This window comes from Lutra lutra, chromosome 6, assembly GCF_902655055.1.
Source record: "Lutra lutra chromosome 6, mLutLut1.2, whole genome shotgun sequence".
NCBI lineage: Eukaryota > Metazoa > Chordata > Mammalia > Carnivora > Mustelidae > Lutra > Lutra lutra.
In genome coordinates, this window is record NC_062283.1 from 49,427,661 (window position 1) to 49,452,176 (window position 24,516).

At 41.8% G+C, this 24,516-nt stretch overlaps 1 protein-coding gene and 1 long non-coding RNA gene across 2 annotated transcripts in view; one reads left to right on the forward strand and one right to left on the reverse strand.

The window, feature by feature from the left end:
• DST (dystonin) overlaps positions 1-24,516 on the forward strand; it is a 487,169-nt gene that overhangs the window by 106,126 nt on the left and 356,527 nt on the right. The window contains 1 exon segment of the mRNA XM_047733080.1: positions 11,287-11,494. Within this exon segment, the coding sequence (XP_047589036.1) occupies positions 11,287-11,494 (208 nt within the window).
• On the reverse strand, positions 9,688-18,144 carry LOC125102203 (uncharacterized). The gene is made up of 2 exons (XR_007128067.1): positions 17,992-18,144; positions 9,688-11,413 (listed from the first exon to the last, which is right to left on the reverse strand). It is a non-coding gene; the product is annotated as an uncharacterized LOC125102203 (long non-coding RNA).

The following is a 24,516-nucleotide window of genomic DNA, read 5'->3' on the forward strand; positions in this document are numbered from 1 at the left end:
TAGAGTAATTCAAGACAGTCTTAAAAAGAAAAATGATGCTGGAGGAAGAAGATGTAGGAGGAGATAGCTGCTGTGGTGATTTTGTTGATGGGTTCTGTGTGTTTTTGAGACAGACAGACAGACACTCAGTACATCTGTAGCCCTAGTTGGCAGAGCTTCCTCTTTGAACCTCTACTCCTGTGGGACCCACCTGCTGAAGCCAAGCTTTGAGCCAGTAGATTCATTCAATAGATAGTCACGAGGGGCCCACTCCCAAGAATTGGGATTCTAAAGTAAATATGACACAGTTACTGCCCACACAGTGAGTTTGAATCTTAGGCTATAAACTCTAGTATAACATATCACTTTCTCTCTCTCTCTTTTTTCCTGTCAACTTAGGTTCTGACTCCCAGGCTCCCATTATGCTGGGTTGGATGTTCTTTGCTTCCTCCATCTTGGAGTTGTGTTAATGTTCTGGGTTCTTATAAGATGCCAAAGTGTCATTGAATGGGGGGAATATTTGTGCCCCCAGGTTGTGCTGACACACCCCCTGTGATGGCCCCATTGGGCCCTTTAGGCTGTTTCTGGGCTACTCTCAGGACACAGGGATCTTGAAACGTGAACCACAGGGTTGGTCCCCCTAGCCATATCAGACAGCCATCTCTTTATGAGTCATTTTCTAGGATTTAAGAAGTTCCCTGCTCCAGGATCCACAGATGCTCCCTGTAGCCCAAGAGGGCCTCTTTTAAGGCTGGGCAAAGTCCTTTTCCCCAGAACCCTCTGCTCCTTTCTACAACCCTGTCTCAACAGATTAGGTTTGTGGAAAACAAAAGCCAAGTGTTCTTGCAGTCTGTTTCTGCTTCCTGCCCTGACACATAGCTTCCCCTAGGGATAAAGCAAGGAAGGGGCAGAGCCAGATTACCTTCTGAAAGAGAGTTCCATCACAAAGAGGCAATGAAATCTGAGGGAGCCTTTAGTGTATATGTGGGTCTGCTGAACCACACAGTTGTTCCAGATGGATCTCAAGTGTTCCAAGCGTGGGATGTATAGCACATCTTCAGGAAAACCCAAATATTAGTTAAGGGCCTTTGGAGTGTACTTTGCATTTATTCCCCAGTGGAGAGGCTATGATTGGATTGGGCTACCACCATCCAGTATGAAGAATCTCAGCTGGGCATTTTTCCACCAAATCAGCCCAGGGGCAGCGGGCTTCTTCATGTTCAGGCAGTGACTCATGATTCCAGTCAGTTGTGGCTGATGGTGGCAGGCTTGTTTTCACACAACACACCTGGGAACAAGCACTGTTTTCCTCAGAAAGGGACCGTGGAAGTGCCAAGCACTTAAAATTTCATGTACTTGGCTTCAGTGCAATAATAAGGAATTTTTTTTAAATGAAAAAGTAATTTTTCCACTTAATTTAAGTAGTAACTGTTTGAAGTGAGCGAATAACTATGTAAAAGCTATTATCAAAAGCAATTTTCTGAAGTCGTATTAATGAAGATAGGTAATGAAAATGAAGGTATAAAGACATAACCCTGCTTATGTTTCTATAGGGAAGAATTGAGTACCTATAATTGCCTTTTTTTAAAAAATACTGATGTGTTTGTTCTAAGTTTTGGTTGTTGTTTTCAACAATGGAGATAATGAATTTAAAAGAAACAGAAGAGGACTGTATTGGAAAGATACAAGGATATCCCAAAGAACTGAAATGTTCAACTAATACTCTTGGGAAAGATAGGAAGGAGATACCAAACTACATGGACCTTGTCTGCTGAGAGCTGTTATTAATGTGACCTCATTCCAATAACTTCTAGTCACTGTGTCTCTGTTTTTTGCTTCAAATTCCCTGGACTGATAATCATATTGGCTCAGCTGGACTAAGTCACCTACCCTTAGATCATCCCAAGGTGAATAGGTAACATCACTTAATGCTTAAATTTACTTAATGCTTTCTCCATGTTGGGCATTGCTAAAGCACTTTTCATGTATTGTTTATTCTTCTACAATAGCCTTATGTCTTATGCACTATTATGTTTCCCATTTCTCAGATGAGAAAACCAAAGCCCAGAGAGGCCAGGCAGTTACCCCAAGGTCATACAGCTTTCTCCCAACATTCAGTCTTTGGCACAGTATGCACGTATCTTTAACTTTTTAACAAGACAATATAGATAGTAGTTGGGATTTGGTCTTTGCAAATGTCCTGTGTTTCTATCTTAGGGCCCCATATATGTGATCATAGCCTACATCTTTTTTTCAAACAGAAATCAGAGCTATAACCTGGCTGTTGAAAGTATTTGGTATCAAAACACCCTCCATGACTTACTCAAAGGTAGGAGAAACATTTGGTAGCAGATTTGACCACGGGCAGGGGGTGAGCTGATGGGTGGGTGGGCCCACCAGATTAATGGAGATAATGAGCCAGCATTTACGGAAGTTCATACAGTTTGGTTCCATTTCCTGGATATTGGAAATGTTAACTAGGGTTCTTGGGGATGGAGCAGAATGAGATTAGCACTTGGATGCCAGCAGGAACATGGAATCACCGATTCCTATTTAACACTAATTTAACTGACATATTTTGATAACCCTCTCCTTTTGTTTTGTCTCTTCCTCTCCAGTTTCCTTTTTTAAACTGTCAGCCTATTGATTTACCATTATCCCTTACTTTTCTCACCTCCTTTACTTTCTGAATGCAACAGTGTTGCCTGTCCCTTCCTTTATGGCTTAATTTATGCTAGGGCCACAAACTCATAGGCCAGGTATTATAGATAGATAAATGAAGTGAGCCAGGTAAGGACTGTGTCAGAATGGAAAGCCCATGTCCTTTCCAAAAAGGGAAAATACTGCTAGTCTCAATGCTTCACATCCACATTTTCATGTAAAATTTCCAATTTTTTAAATGTTTATCATTAGTCAGTTTTTAAAAATGAGTAGGCTCATCACAAAGCATCTGTGGGATGACTCTATCAGCAGTTGGCAGTTTTGGACATGATACTGTTGGAGGAATGAGGGAGGTGGGGAACACTTGAATCTCCATCCTGGCTTCTACAGGGACTGTAGATGTTCTAGTCTGTTTTCTGAGTCAGCATCTCTCTACTAATTGGCTTTATATTATTTTTATTTTTTATTTATTTATTTATTTATTTTTTAAGATTTTATTTATTATTTATTTGAGAGAGAGACAGTGAGAGAGAGCATGAGCTAGGAGAAGGTCAGAGAGAGAAGCAGACTCCCCGTGGAGCTGGGAGCCCGATGCGGGACTCGATCCCGGGACTCCAGGATCATGACCTGAGCCGAAGGCAGTCGTCCAACCAACTGAGCCACCCAGGCGTCCCTATTTTTATTTTTTTTTTAAGATTTTATTTATTTATTTGACAGACAGAGATCACAATTAGGCAGAGAGGCAGGCAGTGAGATGGGGGAGTAGGCTCCCCGCCGAGCAGAGAGCCTGATGTGGGGCTCGATCCCAGGACCCTGGGATCATGACCCAAGCCGAAGGCAGAAGCGCCAACCCACTGAGCCACCCAGGCACCCCTGGCTTTATATTATTAATCACATCTTTATTATTTATTTTAAAAAATATTTTATTTATTTATTTGAGAGAAAGTGAGCAAGAGAGAGAACATGAGCAGGGGGAGGGGCAGGGGGAGAGGGAGAAGCAGGCTCCCCGCTGAGCAGGTAGCCTGATGTGAGACTCAATCACAGGCCCCGGGATCATGACCTGAGCTGTAGGCAGGCACTTAACCTCCTGAGCCACCCAGTCACCCCTTAATCACATCTTTATGTATATATTTGCATTATCGTACTGGAAGAGGTTTTTTCAGCCTAACCCATTAAGATGATAATATTTGAATATAAGTTGGCTGTTTTATCTCCTCTACTCTTCCAGTTAGACTTTAACCTCCTCTAAGGCAGAAGACTATGTGTGCAGAAGACATATTTTTAATTGTTGATATAAATAAATATCCATTTAAAATATAAGATGAGGTATTCTCTAGTTAGAGAGATGTTTTTGGTATTCAAGTTTGTCTTCCTAATGTGTTTCTGTTTTGTGGGGCTATTTTCAGTGTTGTGTTTGCTTTTCTTCAAGGCAAATTATTTGAAATGTTCTTCCTCAGTTTTGAGAGACTTTCTGAAGATCCTCAAATGTAGACTAGTTCTTGTCTCTGTTTTTATAATTTTAATATGATTAAATGAAGCTGGACTTGCAAAAAAAAGTCTACTTGTAAGATTTTTACAATTAAAAAATGGTATTTTGATACCTAATATAATTTTTCTTTTATTTGTGATCTTTTTGGGGAGAAGATTTGCAGAGGTTTCAGAACACATAGGACCAAAGCATATTAGAGTTGGGAGAGGATAATAAAATCAATGTTCCACTCAGTGAAGCCTTGGTCTCTTGCAGTGGGAAGATGCTTACTACCATATGAGGCAGTCCTTTCCACTTTTAAGTGGTTGTATATTTTTGTATGGTTTTTCTTCATTGTGAACTGATAGCTGTCTCTCATCATTTCCATCCTTTGAGCCTAGTACTGAGCACAGAACAAGTCTACTCCTTTTGGGCTCCCCAAATACATGGTAAGATCTTTGAGGGCAATATGTTAAGACGTTCCTCTAGTGCCTCACATTTTAGGCACATTTTAGGGCATTTAATGGCATGTGGTTGAGAGCACAGGCTTTGAGGTCAAAGGACCCAGATGGAAATCCTGGCTCTTCTGATAGAATGACTATGGACAAGTTACTTAACCTCTCCAAAGCTCCTTCTTGGGTTGCAGTGAGTATTAAATAAGATAGTGAATGAAAATGCTCAGTACAGTCCCTGACGATGGTCATTCAGTAAATGATGTGTATAGTTAGAACATGCTGGTTAAACTGAAAGGAAGGAAGTCTTGCAGAATGTTTTAATGCTAAGCCAAGACTGCCTCGAATCTGAAGCCATGCTCCTCCCAGAAATGAGTGTTTGATGCTTATCTTGGGGACCTCCTTATACAGCTAGAGGAAAATTATGTTGTGTGATCTTAGTTTCCCCAGAAACATAAGACCAAGGAACACTCTTAACTAATGCATAATCTTTCTACTCTAGGAAGAGTCTGTGTCCAGAATTCCAGTGGTCTTCCTTCACAGGCTTATGAACTGGGGCTCTCCACCTAGAAAGAAACCTTTGACTTCCGTAATTCTTTGCCCAAAGCCTCCTGCTTGAGTGAGATCCAAGAACCTTCCAGCTTCCTTTCCTTCTGACCTCTCTTTCCCCCTAACTCCTCCTAAGCTCTTCTTCCTCTCTCCCCTAAAAGGAGAGAGTGAGGGACAGCTGATGTCTTGCCAAACAAGAAGGCCCTTCCCTCTTACTGTTTAAAGGTGGTTTCCAGGGGCTCCTGGGTGGCTTATTTGGTTAAGCGTCTGCCTTCGGCTCAGATCATGATCCCAGGGTCTTGGGATCAAGTCCTGTGTCAGTGTCCCTGCTCAGCAGGGAGTCTGCTTCTCTTGCTCCCTCTGCTGTTTCCTCCACTTGTGGGCTCGTTCTCTCTCTCTCTCTTGCTGACTGTCAAATAAATAAATAAAATCTTAAAAAAAATAGAGGTGGTTTCCAATGGGACGCTAATTAAAAGTTATTTATATGATGAGAGAGTACTTGAATTGTTCAGCTGGTTTTGAAAAAAATTTAAAAACAAGCACATAGTCCCCACAGTTTACTGTAACTCATTTTCTCTTCAAGGGGTTAAATGCACTTTCTTACATTTTTATTAATTGTTTTCTTCAGCATCTGTTTATTTGTGGTAAAGATTGTCTTCTTTATTATTATTTAGTATTATTTATTTATTATTATTGTATTATTTATTAGATAGTGGGCCCTTGCTTTTTTTACTTACTTCCCAGTAAAAAACTAGGATATAAGTGTTTTTTTGCGCCATACTTTGCATTTTTACATAACATGCAAGAAGCTAGTATTTGTACTTGCCTAGTCAATAGGATTTTAAACAAAATTGGAATCTATGTTTTTAAAGTTTTGACATCTTTCTTTTTGTTTATGTAAAATATAAAAAAAGTGATACTGAACCAACTAGGTTTACTGGGCTATATTTAAATGAATAACAATGGAGCCTATTTTATATCCTTCCATCTAAAACTCTGCTTGGGATTGAGGCAAGCACATCACCTTTCTCAGGGGTCTTGTTGACCTAGGCCACTGCTTTGGTGCTTATCTAATTCTCTACGTGTATACCAAGAAATGTTACAAGAAATCACTCAGATGGATACTATCACTGTGTACTTACAACATGGGATTTTGGTTTTGTGAGAACAGGCCTAGACTAAGCAACACTTAGAGAAACTGAGAAAGGTCGTGCTTATGTGTTTCCCCCAATTCTTCATTTTGACAATATTCAAATGTATAGAAAAGTTGAAAGAGTAGTATAGTGGATACTTATTATTAACCTATTGCTATATTTACCAGTCCTTCTGTTTTATTAAAACAATTGAAAATAAGTACAGATGTCATGAATTTCTCCAGCCTGGAAGGTAAGAATAAAGTGTCCCAAGATAAGACTCTTTCTTACACAACTACAGTATCATTATCATACCTTAGATAATTAATAATTTCCTAATAATATCTAATAAGCAATCCATGATCTATGTTCAGCTGTTCCCAGTTGTTTCTAACATGTCTTTTTGGCTTAAAAAAAAAAAAGTATAGAATCTCATCAAGGTTCATGAATTTGCTGTTATGTTTCACTTGTCTTTTAAATTTAGAACATTCTCTGTTTTTTGGGTATGTATATTTCTTGACACTGACGTTTATGAAGAGTCCAGGATAGTTATTTTATCGAATGCCCCACAATCTAGATTGTCTAATTATTCTTTTCTTTCTAAAAATTTAAATATTTTATTTATTTATTTAAGAGAGAAAAAGAGTGTGAGTGGGGGAGGAACAGAGAGGGGGGGAAAAGAATTTCCAGCAGGCTCTGTGCAGAGTGGAGCCATCTCAGCACTTGGCTCCATCTCATGACCCTGAGACCGTGACCTGAGCCTCAACCAAGAGTCAGATGCTTAACTGACTGAACCACCCAGGCACCCCTGCCTAATTGTTTCTTTACGTGCTTTTTAGTTTTTAACCTTTTGGAAATATATTTACAGACGTGTGCATAAAATATAGATAGGAAGGTTTGTGGAAGTTACCTTTCCAGTCTCTGGGGTCCTAAAAGTCTGGCTCTTTTATAAACCCTTATCTCTGCACTTGTTTCTCCATTGCAGTTAGAGAATGTCTAGTGCAGAGACAATTTCCTGGCACTTTCCTGCAGATCAGGGTACTAAGGCTGGGCGGCTTCCAATTTAGGCAGTTCCATTGTATTTATCTCGGATCCCCCACCGGGGTTTCAATTAGAGAAGTTATTGTTTAGTTCCCCTTCTAAAAATGTTGCATTCTCTAATTATCTTGGCTTTAAGGCATTTGGGTTGTTTTTATACTATGTGAATGCACTGGCTATTAGGAAAGACACTTTAAAATTTGGGTGATCTAATTCAATTGTTAAAACTGCCTTAATAATTAGGTTGTGATAAGACACAATAGAGTGTATACAGGTTCCTCACAACCTGGTGTTTTGGGCTGTAGAGACCCAGCATCGATCCAGAGGTGGTTCAGAGTTCTTTATTAAAAAAAAAAAAAAAAAAAAGAAAAGGCCAAATGTTAAAAATATTATGACCTGGGACGCCTGGATGGTTCAGTAGGTTAAAGTCTCTGCCTTCAGCTCAGGTCACGATCCCAGGGTCTTGGGATCGAGTCCCGCATCAGGCTCTCTGCTCAGCAGGGAGCCTGCTTCCTCCTCTCTCTCTGACTGCCTCTCTGCCCACTTGTCATCTCTGTCTGTCAAATAAATAAAATCTTTAAAAAAAAATATTATGACCTAGGTCAACTTTGTCTTTACTCTTCTAATTACCTTTACCTCTCTTCCTGCATACTCACAGTGCTTTCTTATTTTTCTTGTCTTAACACAAATGCTAAATGGTGATGATAGATGATAGTGTAAATTGGGGTCCTTAACCTGAAGTCCATGGGTCAGTGAACCCAAGAAAATCATATGCAACATCTGTGTATATTTGCCCATGTGTTCTGTTCTGGAGAGATGTTTTTTCCATAGATTGCTTCAACTTTTCAGGGGTGCCTGTGAGCCCCAAGTGGTTAAAGGCACTCGTTAAATAGTTACTTCCTACTAGGGCCTTTGCTATTCTGTCTGGCTGTTGGTATAGTATCTTTCTTTTTAGTAATCTTTTTGTGTGTTTGTTCTGGATTAAAATATTACAAGAAATAAAATTAAATCTATTTATAGTATTAGTCAACACCCAGAGATAACCATTGTTTACATACTGGTAAATGGTTATCTACCTACCTATCATCTGTCTACCTATTTATCAATCATGTATCTGTTTATCCATCTACACACACACACACACACACACACACACATTTTTTAAAGGAATCATTCTGTATGAACTCTTTATACTTTTCTAAGTGTAGATTGATAACACTTTTCTTTAATTGTTGCATTGTAGCTCATTATATAGATATACTGTAATTATCCCATCTCCTATTTATGGACATAGATGTTTATATTTTAATAGGAATCAAACCTCAGGCAAGGTTTGAACAAGGGAGATCTTGGAGCTTTTGCTGGTTGCAAGAGCCCTCTTTGTCTTATCCTTGCTAGCCCCACATCAAAGACGAGGCTCTGGATTTTGGGCCAGAGAACATGTTTGTTTTTTCCCAAAAAATGAGAACCGTACTCTTACATGCCTCTCTCTAGCCCCCAAGATAGTGACATGAATTGGCAAGTCATCTCAAATCAGTAAAGCATATAATAGTCTTATAGGATCAATCGCCTTCAGAGCAGCTTCTTTTAAATCTGTTCTCAATTTTCAAGATTCAAATGGGCCTAATTTTGTATAGTTTACTTACATTTTTAAAAGTGTTTATGAAAATTATTATGGAAAAAAAAAAACAAACCAAAACCCCGAATACTTTCTTAAAATGCTTGAATCGTGTAACCTGGGAGACTTGACCAAAATATAAATATGTATGATTTCCCTGGGTTTCTGTGTCTGTGTCTATATTTTCATATGATATATTGCTGAAAGAGGTGTTGCTGATTGTCTTTTTTTCCTTTTCTCTCTTATCTGTTTACCACTGACACTACCAGATTAGAGGCTGCCCTAGTCAACACCCTTGGGTCCTGGGGTAGTAACTGTTCCCATCTGGCTGTGTGTGATTAATGGTGTTTATGTCATGGCATAAATCACGTCTTGCTGTTCAATCAGCTGAGACTCTGGTCATTAAAAAAAATTACTCTATCTATAAAAATCAATAACCTGTGGTTTTTGGAATGGAGCAGTTCTTTAACAGTTATTCCCTAAGTCTGTCTGTAAAAATAAACAATCAAATTACTATAGTCACTGAAATTGTGCAGGCAACAAGAAATATAATCTCGCAGATAAAGGATGACCTTAAGTAAGGACAGGTTGGAAGCCATTTTAAGGAAGACAAGGCAACCAAAGAAACCCAAAACCCTTTTGAAAGTCTTTAAGAATGTCCCCCTTTTTCATGGATCCAGCTGACAACATCACCTCAGAGAGCTCAAGATGAATTTTCTGAAAAGCGTGGAAAATAAATTAGGTTGATAATAGCATTCTGTGACTGACTTAATACCACTCACAACTCTCTGTGGACTCTAGCTACAATACAGAAAAATCAATTTTATTTATTTACTTAATGTTTATGAGGAGAACACACAAAATCTGAATAAATAAATTAGCCAAGGTGATGAAATGGCAGGTAAAATAAAATGGAAGACCACTTTTTCGGTGAAGAATAGAGCTAAAGATAACCCTTAGACACTTTACTTTGTGGGAGATATTATGTGTACTGTTAAAATGGTGGTGTTGACCGTGTGTAACAACATGCCTGAATAGAGCGAGGCAAGATTAATAGTCCTGATTCACTTATAGTTTGTTTCACAGGCTGTGGGTGAGTGCTTTGGGATGTTGCTCACACAGCCTGTTTTGCTGCAGTAGCCACCACCGCTTTTGTGAGCAGCCCAGTGTTTTTGCTCAAATTGGAGTATGCCTCACTGATTCCTGTCTGCAACTTGCTTCTGAGGAATCGGTGACTGCAAGATACGTTTCAGGAATTCGAGTTGTACCAGTTTTGCCATCTTCACGATGTGCCTCACTTAGCCAAGTGGAATTCTAAATGGGAAAGTGAAGACTTCCCTTTGATACTTTATAACTCTGTTCCCAGAGCCCATCACATCCTGATTTCCACAGTAAGCTGGTGGCTCTCTACAGGATCACAAATCCAACTCCATCAAGAAGGCAGGACTGATCCCTTGTGCCCTTTCCCTGAATGGAAGATAGAATCCTTTTAGCAAGATATGATCCCGCAGATTTGTTCCTACTTGATGAAGGGAGGACTAACCTTCAGGCAAAGTGCTTTGGTGGAAACATCCTGTTTCTCCCTTCCCTGTGGGATGACCAGGAGCTGAGAAGGGCTCTGTTTCCTGTCACTGTGCTGCCATCATCCCCATTTACATTATTGGCAGCTGTTACTTTGTTAGAAGTTTAAATTATCTGAAGAACTCTCAACTGAGTTCAGATGTTTGTTTATTGGTGCTGTCCTAGGCTTCTGAAAACAGTCTTTTGTGTTCTCCCAGCCTTAAGAAAAGCTCTTCTCAGAATCTGTCCTTCCTCCCTCCTTGCTCTTTTCTGGGAACCTGCTTCAATCTCATGAAGCAAATTAAATAAAGAGGACAAGGGGCTTAAAGCTCGTCAGAAAGGAGACTCCAGCGGTGAGGCGACCCGAAACGGAAAGGAATTGGGACTCAACATCCTGCATTTGTGCTTTGTTTTTGAAACTTCGAGTTGGTTGCCTTAATGAATTAACCAGCAGCCTAATGGAAAATGTTTCTCCTGTCCTGGTGGGGGAGCCAAATACTATAGATTTGTAACAGGAAGGCTGTTGATTCTGGCTTCATTGTTGGGCCAGTCATTTGTGAGCTGGTGGCCGGACCGCAGGCCACACACTTCTGTGCACATCTTCCATGTATTGGGACTGCCTGGGTTTTGTTTCTGCTGTCGGAGGCGCCGTGGAGAAAAGATGGTGAGCCCTGGGTTTCATTTCTTGTTTGTGTATCCCTTCAGCATTGAGGATGGTACAGGATGCCAGACTCCGTTCGGGGGCAGGGAGGGGGCTGTTGAAATCGATGAGCATATGTGAGTGTTATGCTGTTAATGCTTTTTTTTTCCCTGTGTCATCCTCTGTAGAGTTCCGGGAACGCATCCTATCGCTGCTCTATGTCTTCCTCTGCGGATTTTTCTGATGAGGATGATTTCAGCCAGAAATCTGGCTCCGCATCTCCAGCTCCGGGAGACACCTTACCCTGGAATTTGCCTAAACATGAGAGATCAAAAAGAAAGATTCATGGGGGCTCAGTGCTGGACCCCGCTGAGAGGGCAGTGCTTAGGATAGCAGGTAAGCGCGTCGGGGAGGGGACGGAACGCTGACGGGAGTTGCGGAAATTCACCCATCTGTGCCCCCGGGAGCCAGAGCTGGGAGCTGATGCACTGGGCAGAGGTCTGTGCTCAAGGTGGGGGGAGGAGGATGACCATGTTTACTTTATGCTTGATTTCCATCGAGAAAGCAGTTTGCCCAGCCTGCTGGTGACTAAGCTGTTTGGCCCTGTCTTCTGGTTGGACGGATTGATACCTTCGAATTGCAAGGGGGATATTTACAGACATCTGCATTAAACTTTCCCTATTTACATGCCCTAGCTGCTGTGACATTCTGAAAGTATTAACTCTGTGATTCCTAGTGTATTTGCTAGAATCTGTGAGAAAGCTCCCTTCATTTCCATTTTTTGCCCAGGGACACTGAGCTTCGCAGGTTTAACTGGGGTGGATTCCTGGTGTTTGGTATCCGGGATTGCAGAGGGAATTCCAGCAACTTGGATGCCATTTTTTTTTTTTTTTTTTTTTTTTTTTAATTGTAGCATCTTTGTCAGAGTCATGTGTCCATAGCAGCTATCCGTCCCTGGTGCTTTTGAAGGTTTAGCCATCATGCATTCCTGATTAATTAATATAGGGGAGGTGCCAATGTTTCTGTTCTGTTACCGGTGTTCCCTTGCACTGGGTGTAGAAGTCGAACCAGAAGGGATGACTTGTTTTACCCAGCTGAAAGCTGAGAACACTGAAGAAACCAATCCTCCAACCTCACAGTGCCTGTGTGGTTTCTTCATATGTGTTCTGTGCACGAGACTTGCTTTCTGGGGTGATTGGTCCTCAGTTCCCTCCACAATTTTCTCTTTCAGAATGGTAATGGGTAGGATGGACTAAGTCTTTTGGGGGGGGGGTGCTTTTGCAAAGGCCAAAGGTCAGGTTTTGTCCCCAGCTGATTTCTGCAGCCAGTGGATCTGGCCTCCTTTCTTCTCCACTCTCGGACATTCACTCTGGGGTGGTGGGTGTGTGCCCACTCAGTTTCTTTTGCCTCCCACTGTAATGCAAAGTTGGTACTTTATATTCCTCTGAGGGGCTGGTGAGGACTAGTCCAGAGCCCAGGCACCACAGCAGCAGAGACTCCCCCTACAGTCCCCCTAGTAGGATTTTCTGATCACAGGAAAAACAAACAGCGTGCAGACAGCCATTCTCTAGTCTGGGTTTCTGGGGCAACAGCCTTGAGCTTCTTCTGGCTGCTGTTTGTGAGATGCTGCCTGTTCTCTTCCAGGCCTTGAGGGGAGGGGTGGAGCAGTGAAAGGGTGGAAGGAGGGAGGGTCCTGGAGGGAGACTGTTTGGGAGCCAGTGAGACCAAGCAGGGGTGGTTTGGGGGAGCTGGAGCAGACCTAGCTCTCACCGCCCTCCTCAAGTATTAAAAAGTGTTTAGTCACTGAGGCCTGACTCCTTGCCTGGTGGAGACACTGCTTCATTCCCCACCCTGCCCCTCCATGAGCAGGTGTGAGGCATGGAGAGGAGGAGCCAGTATGTGCACAGTATCTTCGGCTCAGCAGAAAGGAAAGACAGGTGAAAGGAGGGTGCTGAGAGAATTTGGAGCTCTAGCCCATCAGAACAGGATGCCTGTGTTCCGTCCATTTTGTGGAAGGAAGAAGGTGCTTCTGGCTTGAGGTTTTTGTTGATGTTGACAGAAGTGGATAATTTGCTTTTTGATAGTGCAGGAAGGGGTTATGAGAGAAGGATCGGTCAGGTATTTGTGAGGGGGAATGAGATTATTTAAATTGAGGAAAATGACTAGGCCAGAAGTCCAGAGAAGTTGGGGGGACTAATCATCTGTGTACACTGTAGTTGGGGAAGAAATGGAAGAACTGGGGGTTCTGATGGGGTGCAGTGGACAAGAAGATATTGGTAGATGGTAAACTCACTGAGGGCAGGGGCCATGTTTTATTTGTTCTAAAACGTTCGCTGAGTGGGGATAGCTATAAAGTTAGTGGTTGTTAGTGAACTTGAGACCTCAAAGTCACATACTTTAAAGAGATTAATCAAAAACAAAACAAAACTACAAACAGAATAAGCAGCCCTAGTATGGAAATGTGCTACTGTTTTTAACCAACTGAGCCACTCAGGCGCCCTATGTGCTACTGTTTTTAAAATAAGTATTGGTAAGTTGGCTTTTTTCTACACAAATCATAATAATCATATCTTGGGAGCAAAGACTTGGAGGCCAGTCTTCCGATATCTGTTTAAAAATAATGTAGCTAAAATATGAAATTCAAATACGTTATTTGTTCACCACTGATCACCCAATGGAAGATAAAGCAACAGGGCATCTGAGCGATTTCGATGCTGTGGGTAGTTTGAAAATATACTATGAAAATATTTCAACTTTTAACTTTATTAGACATTTTCACACTCTGCCTGAAACTCACCCATCTTTGAAATTCATCCCTAGTAAGAGATGGGGTGAGGTTCAGAAGTGGTATGAGGATGTCCATTGTGTTCATTACTTAGTAATAAAGGAGTTGAAAGTCCAATATTTTTATTTGTTTTTAAGGTCATAAAAATAAAATTGAACATGAAAATGCCTAGAGTCAAAAAGACCTTATGGTGTGTGGGATAACTAAATTCATTCACATTTAATAAATATTGATCGAATCCCTGGAATAAAATGAAGAAAAAGCACATAGTTCTGCTTTTAAAGAAGTTATAGTCCAATATAACTGGATATGTTGTTAGACTGTTACAACATGGTGTGAGAGATTAGTTGTTATGGCTGTATAAGTACCTAATATGAAAAGAATCCAGAGGAGAGTCTAATTAACATGGACAGAGAATGGAGCCTGAAAGCTTCTGAGGGGAGGTGCCACTTGAAGTGAGAATTAAAGAGCTTGATGGGAATAGGGGGAAAGGGAAGGCCACTTCAGAGGGATGGAACCATAAGAACAAAGGTAGGGAGATGTGTTTATATGGAAATTTCAAGTGCAATGCATAGTAGAACATGGGATTTGGTAGAGAATAGCAGAATGGAAATGTGCCTATGTGTAATACTGAGGAGATTGGACCATTCATGCTGTAAGTGGTGAGGAATTATTGAAAGATTTTTCGGCAATGCAGTGATATAATCAGGTTTACATTTTAGAGAGTCTTATGTCACATGTCTGACACTTGACGATTTTAAAAGTGCTTTTGCACTTACTGTAGTGTTCTCACTTTAAAGTCGGAGACTGTACGCCTTTCCTATGTCTCAGGGTCAATGTGAGAAAAAGATGACCAAGTGTAAGGAATGGGGCTTTATGATATACATTGTATAAATGACTTTTATATAAGAACTATAGATCTGCTGTTCTTAGTTACTGGATATGGTAGGCTGAGTTTTTTATTCTTGAAATGCCCGTAAAGATACACGGTTTGTTGGGAACAGTGCTATTTTAAAATATGGATTTTTGTCCCATGTAAATTCTTTAAAGTTGGAATTGAAGGGTCTAAGCAGAGTCAGACTTTGGACTCAGGCAAACTTGGATTTTAATTCTCCCTCTATCACAAGCTAGTTGTATTTTCTTTGGCAACTTACTGAATTTTTCTCAGCTTCATTTTCTCTATTAAAGGGTCATGGCTGTGGCAAGTAAATAAAGTAGTGAGTGCAAAACATTTTGCAAATTCTTTGGTATATGGTAAATGCTGTATAAATGATAGTTTGCAAATGGTCAGATGCTCTTATTTTTTAGAAAGATTTATTTATTTGAGAAAGAGAGAGAGAGAGAGAGAGATCATGAGCAGGGGGAAAGGCAGAGGGAGAGAGAGGATTTCAACCAGATTTTGTGCTAAGCACGGAGCCCAAAATGGGGCTTGATCTCACGACCCTGAGATCATGACCCAAGCTGAAACCAAGGGTCGAATCCTTAACTGACTGAGTCGCCAGGCGCTCCATGGTCAGATGTTCTTATAAGCATTTACTGTGTTATCTCATTTAGTCTCTGAACAACCTTATGAAGTAGGTATAATTATTTTCTCCATTTTTTAGTCCAGAAATCTGCTGAGAGGGAGAGACTCTTCCCAAGGTCATACAACTAGCAAGTGGTGGATCTTGATCTGAATTCAGGCATTCTTAGCGCCAGAGGGTAGCCTCTTAACTGCTTCTGCTTCCCTATGGAATAGACTATTATTATTAGCAGGTTGACCCAATATTACCATTCCAAGAATGCATGGGGCAAAGGCTATCTTTATAGAAAACCCCAATGCTGCTGCTGTTCATTTTGACTGTCTCCTTAAAAGGAGAGTTAAAATCAATTAAGAGTGCATTGATTATATTCAAAAAACTGGATGCTGCTGGGTTTCAGTATCTGATGGAGGCTCAGACTGTGCCCTCAATGACCGTAGTCATTGTAAAGGAGACAAAAGAATTTTGAGAGAGATTCATGTACGTGTGTGGTCTATAAATGGAATGACTTTTAGGGATCTAATTGTTAACTCTTTCATTTCAAGAAGGTGTCACAGATGATGCATGCTTGTTACTTCATGAACCAATGTGTACATAAATGCATACCAAGTTGCGAGAAAACCATTGATCCTAGGAGCTTGGTGGGACACGGACTCAAACTCAGATTATAAACCAGTGGTCAGGACAGCAAAGAGAGATTCGGTTTTGCTTTGGGATAACAAAAGTAGACCAGTTGCTCAGGAGAAGTAAAGATTTCCAGTTCTAACTCAATTAAGATTTTTTCCAGGAGTGTACAGTTTTTAGGAGTACTCATCCCCATCTAAGAGTTAATGAAAAATGGTCCAGATTCACAACATTGAAAGGGGAAAAAAAACTCATCAAGGACAAAAGGTCAGTACATATGAAAGGAAGAAATAGGGAGGGAAGATGTGGGCAAAAGGTGAAGCTGTCAAGTCAGATGGTCAACAACGCATTGATTTATCTATTAATAATTCTAGCTAACATGTATAAAGCCACAAACTTATAAGGTAGGCACTATTAACCCCATTTTACTGAAGAAGAGAGGCCAGAGAGGGTAAGTAACTTGGCCATGTCACACAGTTAGTAAGGAGGCAGGATGCTGACTTCAGTTAAGTACTCTTAAACACATCTATGTACGCGTCTGAGTACCAAATGGTTCTTGGATTCTTAAAACTCACCCCTTTAGTATATGACATTCCAAAGTTAAGGGAATTGTGTCCATTTTGTTCAAATTCAGAAGATACCAGTACTGTGTGGAATGAATAATGGGTAAAGAGAAGGAGGGAAGGGACAAAGTAAGCTGGAGGCACTGAGAGCAAACCGGCTGTGACCGCCTCCCAGGAGCGCAGCGGCAGATGCTCGGGCCGGCTCTGGGGGGCGGAAGGGAGGGACTGAGGGCTGGTCCGCCGGGCGCGCAGCCGCAGTGGCTTCCAGGCTGTCAGGCCCTGACGCGCAGGGCCACCTGCAGAGGCCGCGCCGCCCCGCCCCCGAGATGTGCCCCGGGAAGGGACCCTGGTCCCTCCCCGCCCCGTGCGGCACTGAGTGACCGGAGTCCCTCTGTGCCTTAAGCTGGGTCGAAGAGTATTTTCCACTCCTGCCCCTGTCATCCTTTCCCGGGGGAGACCTCCGACTGCTCAACCCATTTGGTGGGGGGAGGGGGGGGGTCGGGGGGACGCGGGGGAGGGTGGCTGCTGCGCTCGTCGGTGACCGCGATCTGCGGCTTTGTTTCCCAGGCACCTGTTGTGGGTCCCAAATAGAAACCTCACCCTTGGGGATCCGGGCCGGCCGGCCAGCGTCCGGGGGTGGGCGTGCTTGGCTGTGAGATCGACCCGGGTGGGCGGGCCGGAGAGGGGGCCTCGGGGCGCCCGGCCCTGCCTGGAGAGGGAGGGGCCGAGCCGCGCCAGGGTCGGAACCGAGCCAGCCGGGGCGCTGACCGCCGCGCTTGCCCCCTCCCTTCCGCCCTCCGCCCTCCCCCTCTCCCTCTCTCCGGGGGCGCGGGCGAGTGTCTGCGGCGCGGCGGCCAGGAAATGCCGCAGATGCGCCGCGCAGCATCCCGGGCGGAGGCAGCGCGCCTGTCCTCCCGCACCGCCGCCGCGGCCTCAGCCGGGCCCGCAGCAGGCGCCCAGCGCAGGGCCAGGGTGACGGCCGTGCTGCCCGCAGAGGGTCCCGTCGCCCGCCACCCTTCGCCCATCACCACTGGGCTCCAGGCTCCTCCGCGTGGCGTGGCGCTGCTTGTCGCCGCCCCCGGGCTAGCCGAGATTTGCTGCTGCTGAAACCTGAGAGGGACTCTGGCTCCCCGGAGCAGCGGCCCAGCACCCGCAGCCCGCCAGGGGGCCTGGGCGTTTCCTCTGCTGGCTCCGGCGCCCACCGCCCCTTCGCGCCCCTGGCTCTGAGTCTCCGGCTTCAGCGCTCTCCCCCAGCCCGCCGCTCCTTCCGCTTTTCCAGTTCTCAAGGCTGCGTCTTGCTGACTACGATACTCTCTCGGGTTAGGAGGGGGAAAGGGGAATTGGCCAGTCATCGCTTAGATAAACTTCGGTATGGCGGGGTACCTCTCGCCAGCTGCTTACCTGTACGTGGAAGAGCAGGAGTACCTCCAGGCCTACGAGGATGTTCTGGAGAGGTACAAAGGTATGTGGTCCCCCGGGCTCCGGCGGCGGGGCTTAGCCGCACCAGCCCGGTAACCGTTATCTTTGCTTAATCAGAGCCACTACTGCTTGGGTACAGGTAAACAGGTGTCTGGGCCAGTCTTGGGAATGGACCAGGGTTTTTTGGATGGGATTTAGTGACCTCAACTCAGAGAGAGTGGTGGGGGTGGGCGATGGTCCGGAGACGCCCTTGGATAGGCTGTGGAGTGGGGGGAAGGGGTTTGGGTTTCAAGCACATTGCATTTTCTCTCCCTTGTAGAAGCTCTTTTAAGTACTATGAATACTAAGAATCATAATTCTTCCTGGGAGGGTGGTTACCGGTTAATTCTCCATGGGATTACTAAGGCATTGCTGCTCTTGCTTTGCATGGGGTGTTGGTTAACCCAACAAAAAAAGGTTCTTGGGTTCTTAAATTAAAAAAAAAAAAAAAAGGTTCTTGGGTTTCACCACCGAGAGCATCACCAAATCATTTTTCTTAGAATGATTTTATTTGAAAAAAGTTTGTGGTTTGTGAGTATATACCTATTCTTATGCATCATAAAAATTACTTGATTGTGTGATGGATGAAAGCCTTAAGTCAGTGAGTCTGTTGTAAATTTAAATGTAAAGCAGTATATTTTGAAATGCTTTTCTGCCTATTCTTTATGTTTGGGAAATTCTGTGCCAACCTGATAAATTTTTTTATATTTTAATATTGTTTACTTTGACTTTATAGTTAAATATAGTGTTAGACAAAGTGCATCCTCTCATCTTAAAGAGTCTTTTTGTCTCTGGAAATCATTTTTCAGTGTGTACAGACAAGAGACACAGTAAGGAGACCAAAACACTCCCCACCCAGGACTACTCACGGACCCTTAATATATTAATAGTGAAGAGTGGCCGGATTCATAACTTGGATCCAGAGGGTTTAGTATCTTTTGAATATTTGCTTTGGTCTTAAGAAACTATATCTGCAAATTGAATGGAGGGTTATATAGTTAAAAATGGCATGCATTGTTAGTTTTCTATTAGCAGAAAGTAGAAATATAAAATCCTGAATTGAACAACTAAATTCCAAATTTCCAAAAGGCTCACAGTCTACCCAGGAATGTATTTTATCTCTTTCTAGAACATGTTTTGTTATTGACATTCTTTTAATCCATGTTGAATTTGTAAACAGTGCAATCAGAATTCCTTTGTGCCAAGACTCTATTGTGTATAACGTTGCCACTGAGCAAGTGCATTGATATTTTAGGCTAAAGCACATCGGTAGCATTTATGTGTGCGTGTGTAATACATTCATGTTTATTTCTGTCTTTACATTTTAAAATAAGGTTTTTAATCAGTTTTCCTCAGAACGTGAAAAATGAAAAATATTGCAATACAGATTAGCAAACCTTATTGAAGACTACACACCTGTGCTGTTTAAAATCCAAAAGCAAAAAAGTCTGGAAGTTTTTTCATACTTTTGAAAAAAATTAGTGCTGTGTGAATTTTTGTCTCATCAAGTTTTACCTCAGTGATGTATGGGTGATTTAAGGTGACTTTGGAAACGATAATTGTTGCTTTGACTTGTCTTGAGGAAGCAAGCATTCTTTAGAAGCTTGTTTCTGTTTGCCTTTGGAAATAAAAGGAAAAGATCCGAAGGCCATTGCATTTCTCACTACACTTCATTTTAATTATAGCCTAATGATCATCATTGCAGTTAAATATACTCTTTCAAACCTATAGTCCCAGATTTCACTGAAAAAGTGAGCAATGTTACCTTCATTTTCTTTGTGGCCTTAAAATGCTTAGGTCATCAGTTTGTAGTTGGCTTTATAGATGTCCTATGTTTCATTTAGTTTTGGAAAGGAAAGTAAGAGTATTGGCCAGTGTATTATACGTAAAGCTGGGGACCTGGAAAACTCATTGTTTCCCAGTGTGTTTTGAAGCCAGTTATGATTTCCCATCAGTATCCAATACGATGACTTCACTATAGTGCTTATTAGCCGTGATGACTTGCTATGGGGGCTGATCTAATCAGGAAAGAATTGTAGGCTTTGAATAGGGAGTGTCAGTTCACTAAACTTTCAAAGTACAGTCACTCATTTTCTGAAATCATGCATTGTTCAAACATTTCACATTCCCATTTGAACTTAAGAGAGGTTATTTGGATTTTTATTTCTGACAAAGTTCCTTGGTTACAGAATGAGTTTGCATTCAGCTAGAGTATTATCAGGTTGCTAAGTTATCATATGCCCCAGCTGTTGAATAATGTAAGTGGTGGAGTCAGCTGGAACAAATTCAAAATTTGTCTGTTGTCAGAAATGTAGAATTATAATAATCTATACTGTCAGCAGTTATGAGTATTGGATTTAGAAGCTGAGAGTTTTGTTAGGCTTAGTCCTCAGATGGCCTGTGCGAGGACTTACAACCCAGTCCTTTGTAGAAAACTGAGTAGTACCAAGTTAGTGAGCCCCAGTTGTTTATGATGTGGTCTGTTCTTGTGTCTTGCTTTGGTCCTTTACTTCTGAGTGAATAGGCGTTCGATGATGTGCCCATCATCGATGAACAACACAGAAAGAGCTGTTTGCTGCAGAGAAGAGTGTGGTGCTCTGATTCATATTGTAGTTCTCTTGCTTATAAGATATACTCATAGCTGGAATATTCAGGATATCTGATTAAAAAAAAAATCACATTGCTTCAGCTAATAGCACAGTCAGGGTGAATAAAGGCATTTATTTATAAATAACACATATTTACTTATTGTTTATGCTAGAAACTGCCCATGTCAATGGCTTTCTTTTATATATATTAGATTATCCAGTGTATTTACTATGTAATATGAAACATGTTTAGCTTAGCATAAAGGACAGAATGATCCCTCTTGGTTTTTTGGGGGGGGCAGTATAAGGAAACTCATCTGTATACTGTTATCTTAATTAATTATACATTTTTATATTAATATTAGCTCTCACTTGAATCTGAAATTCTGCTATTTAATTCTGTCATTGGAAGATTTAATTTTCTCAGCACTTTTTGAAAAGGTTGTTAAGTGTGAAAATGACATCATTAATGTGAACCCAATAAATTTTATTTTATACATTTTAGCCTAATTTAGAAAGAAGGCAAATTATTTCAGCCCAAAAAACTGGGTCTTTTCCTATTGATCTGGAAATTAAGCAGTTGTCCCCAGACAGCTGTAAAAAATGTTTCACTATCATTCTCTGTGAAAGGTGAGTGGCAGATTTTTTACTTATCTAGAACATCACTGAAAAATCCTCTTTGATTATTTTGGAAGAAAGGCAAAAAAAATTTTTGTTTTTTGCTTGTTTGTTTGTTTTTCATGGAAACTTTGAGTAATTGCTTTAATCCCTTCTCTCAGGGCTATGTAATTCTGCTTATGTGCTTGGTGACCGAAGGGACTGAGAACGACTACACCTGTAGTTTTCATCTTCACTTCAATTTTATGGCCTGCATAGATGTGTGGTTGGAAAAAATCCTGTCCTTTTGCTGTGTGAGCCGACTCTGGTGCCATTTGGATTGAAAGTTGGAGTGTAAAGTTTTCTGGAACTTCCCCCCACTTCATACTGTGTAGTCTTGGAAGATCTTGCTCAGTGGTTTTCACTTGGCTTCCAGGATTCTACAAAAACTTGATTTCAGATTTTATCTGCTCATGCTCTGCTCATGGCTTAATGTACTAGTCAGTTGTGTAATAAGTGAACTTTAACTTGCTAATGGCGGCATCATGATAGGACTATAGTGCAGCAAGTTATAACAGCATTCGTTTGGGCTTTTTCTTTTAACAAATGAAGTGGGCTTAATCTGGTAATGAGTGTTAGCTAAGGTTGTATTTGGTTGTTTGTAACAGAAAACAGATGATAGTGTTTCTTTGTCTCAGGTACTGAGAAGCTGTGGTAGGCAGGTAGGCAGACCAGGGTTGCAGGGTACTTCTATTTGCCAGTGGGACCCGAACTTCTGTATTGCTGTTTAGCCGATTCTCAGTGGCTGCTTAGCCACTGAGATGTCTTTATCTCATCACAAGATGGCTGTTCCTCTTCCAGCCATTGTGTTTTACTTCCAGATGGAAGAAGGAGAATTGCAGGGGTGCCTGGGTGGCTCCGTTGGTTAAGTATCCAACTCTTGATTTCAGCTCAGATCATGATCTCAGGGGTGTGGGATGGAGTCCTGCCTGGTGCTCTGCACTGAGAGTGGAATCTGCCTGTTTTTCTCCCTCTGCTCCCCTCCCCTCCATAAATAAATAGATAAATAAAATCTTTATTATTATTAAGTTTTAATATTTAATTTATTTATTTGACCGAGAAAGACACAGTGAGGGAGGGAACACAAGCAGGAGGAGTGGAAGAAGGAGAAGCAGGCTCCCCACAGAGCAGGGAGGACTATGCGGGGCTCCAGCCCAGGACCCTGGGATCATGACCTGAGCTGAAGGCAGATGCTTAATGACTGAGCCACCCAGGAGCCCCAGTAAATAAAATATTAAGAAAAAGAGAGAGAGAGAGAGAGAGAGAGAAGAAGGAGAATTGCAAGGACAAAGGACAGAAGGTGAAAACTAGTTGAGTTAGCCTCCTTTTAAAGAGGTTTTTTAGAAGCCCACTTAGCAATTCTTGCTAATATCTCATTGGCCAGAACTGTTAAAGGGGCCACTGCTGTCTACACAGCAACTACGAACATTTGAACAGGGTTGAAGTTCTGTTGGTTAAAGAGTCAGGCAAAATGGTTATTTGCAACCAGCAGTGTCTAGCACACAGAGGGTAAAGTATCTGCCCTGAAAGTAGAAGGTTAAAGTTTGGACACATATTAACATCCCTAACACAGTATATTTGACTTTGCTAAAGTGTAAGAGAATATCTGAAAGATCCGTGGAAATCTATGAGGATTTTCAAAATGACACGGTTGGATGTTTTATAATGTTACACCATGGGTTTAAAAGTCATTTCTTCCCAAATAATTAGGATTTAAATTGGCCAAAGAATTTACTCGTTGCTTCACACTGTAAGGAACACATATCCGTCTAGGAATGTAAGCAGTTGCTAGATATTGTTAGTGAATTTAACTTTGAACCCAAAGAGCAGACTGGTGCTTCTTTAGTTTCTTTTGATAACTACTTTTGTAGTTATCTCAACATTTATTTGCTCAGGGACTTTAAAAAAGCTTTATGCTTTTGAAAATTTTTTATTTGAGCAATTTGGAGGCTCTTATTATCTGGCTCAGTAACGATTGTAGGCAATAAATGACATGGAAGGAGAGGCAGTGGGAACAATTTATTGTTCTATGGCTATTCTGTAGTCAGGCAAAGAAACGCCTGTGTTTTTGTGTTTGGGTCATGTGAGCCCAGGAGCCTGGCTCTTTGGGGAGCTGGACTGTTTGCCCAAAGTGTCTTCATGAAATTGGAGCCTGTAAAAACATCCAAAGCTATAGATGTGACAAAAAGATGGAGTATCCAAGCTGTCATGTGTTCCTTTCTGTTTTAGTTCCACAACTAAGTATAAAAATGTATAAGATACCTGGCTGTCTATGTCTGATGAAAAAATTAAGTGAGAAGATTCATAGTTTAGAATGTTTAGTATTTCTTATTCATTACAAAGAAAGTCGGGTGATTCTATTACATAGGACTTTTCTGTCTCTAATGGCTTTTGAAAAAGAAAGACTTTGGTGTCCATTTCTCAGCTCTTACTAAGTTAGGGGTCAAGGCTACTTGTTTCCAAAGAGTAATTTTAGGCAGATATCTGCTGAAGTACATCATTATTTCTGTTAGAGATCAAACAAGGATTTTATTTATTTATTGGTTTATTTCCTTAATGCAATTTTATTTGCTATTATTTTTCAACCTATTCTTAATCACTTTCGGAAGAGGAAGCAAATAATTCTGTTTGGTTTGGGTGTTGTGTAAAGTTACGTACTTGGGGTCAAATGGGATTTTACCCTGTGAGAAGGTGAAGGTCCCAGGGAGGAAAGCTTAAGAGAAGAGACTAGTGTGACTGTACCATTTCATTAGCATAACCAGAGAATCCAGTTTGAATGTTTGGCTAAAGTTGCATAGTAAGTTTTAGAGATGGCAGTGCATAGAGGTTGTAGGAAGATGGAAATGGGTAAATATGGAGGGTAATGTTGGACCAGATGGAAAAGGGCCTTGAATGCCACACTGAGGATCAAATTTGGGCTTTAGGGGGCGCCTGGGTGGCTCAGTGGGTTAAAGCCTCTGCCTTTGGCTCAGGTCATGATCCCAGGGTCCTGGGATCGAGCCCCGCATCGGGCTCTCTGCTCAGCAGGGAGCCTGCTTCCTCCTCTCTCTCGCTCTTTCTGCCTACTTGTGATCTCTGTCTGTCAAGTCAAATTTGGGCTTTATTCTGTAGGTAGGGAAGGGACCCCTGATGATCTTCAGTGGGGTGTTACCAATGAAAATAGTGTTTAGAGAGATAACTCTGGTAAAGGTATGGAGTACTGAGTGGAAAGGAAGATTCAGGA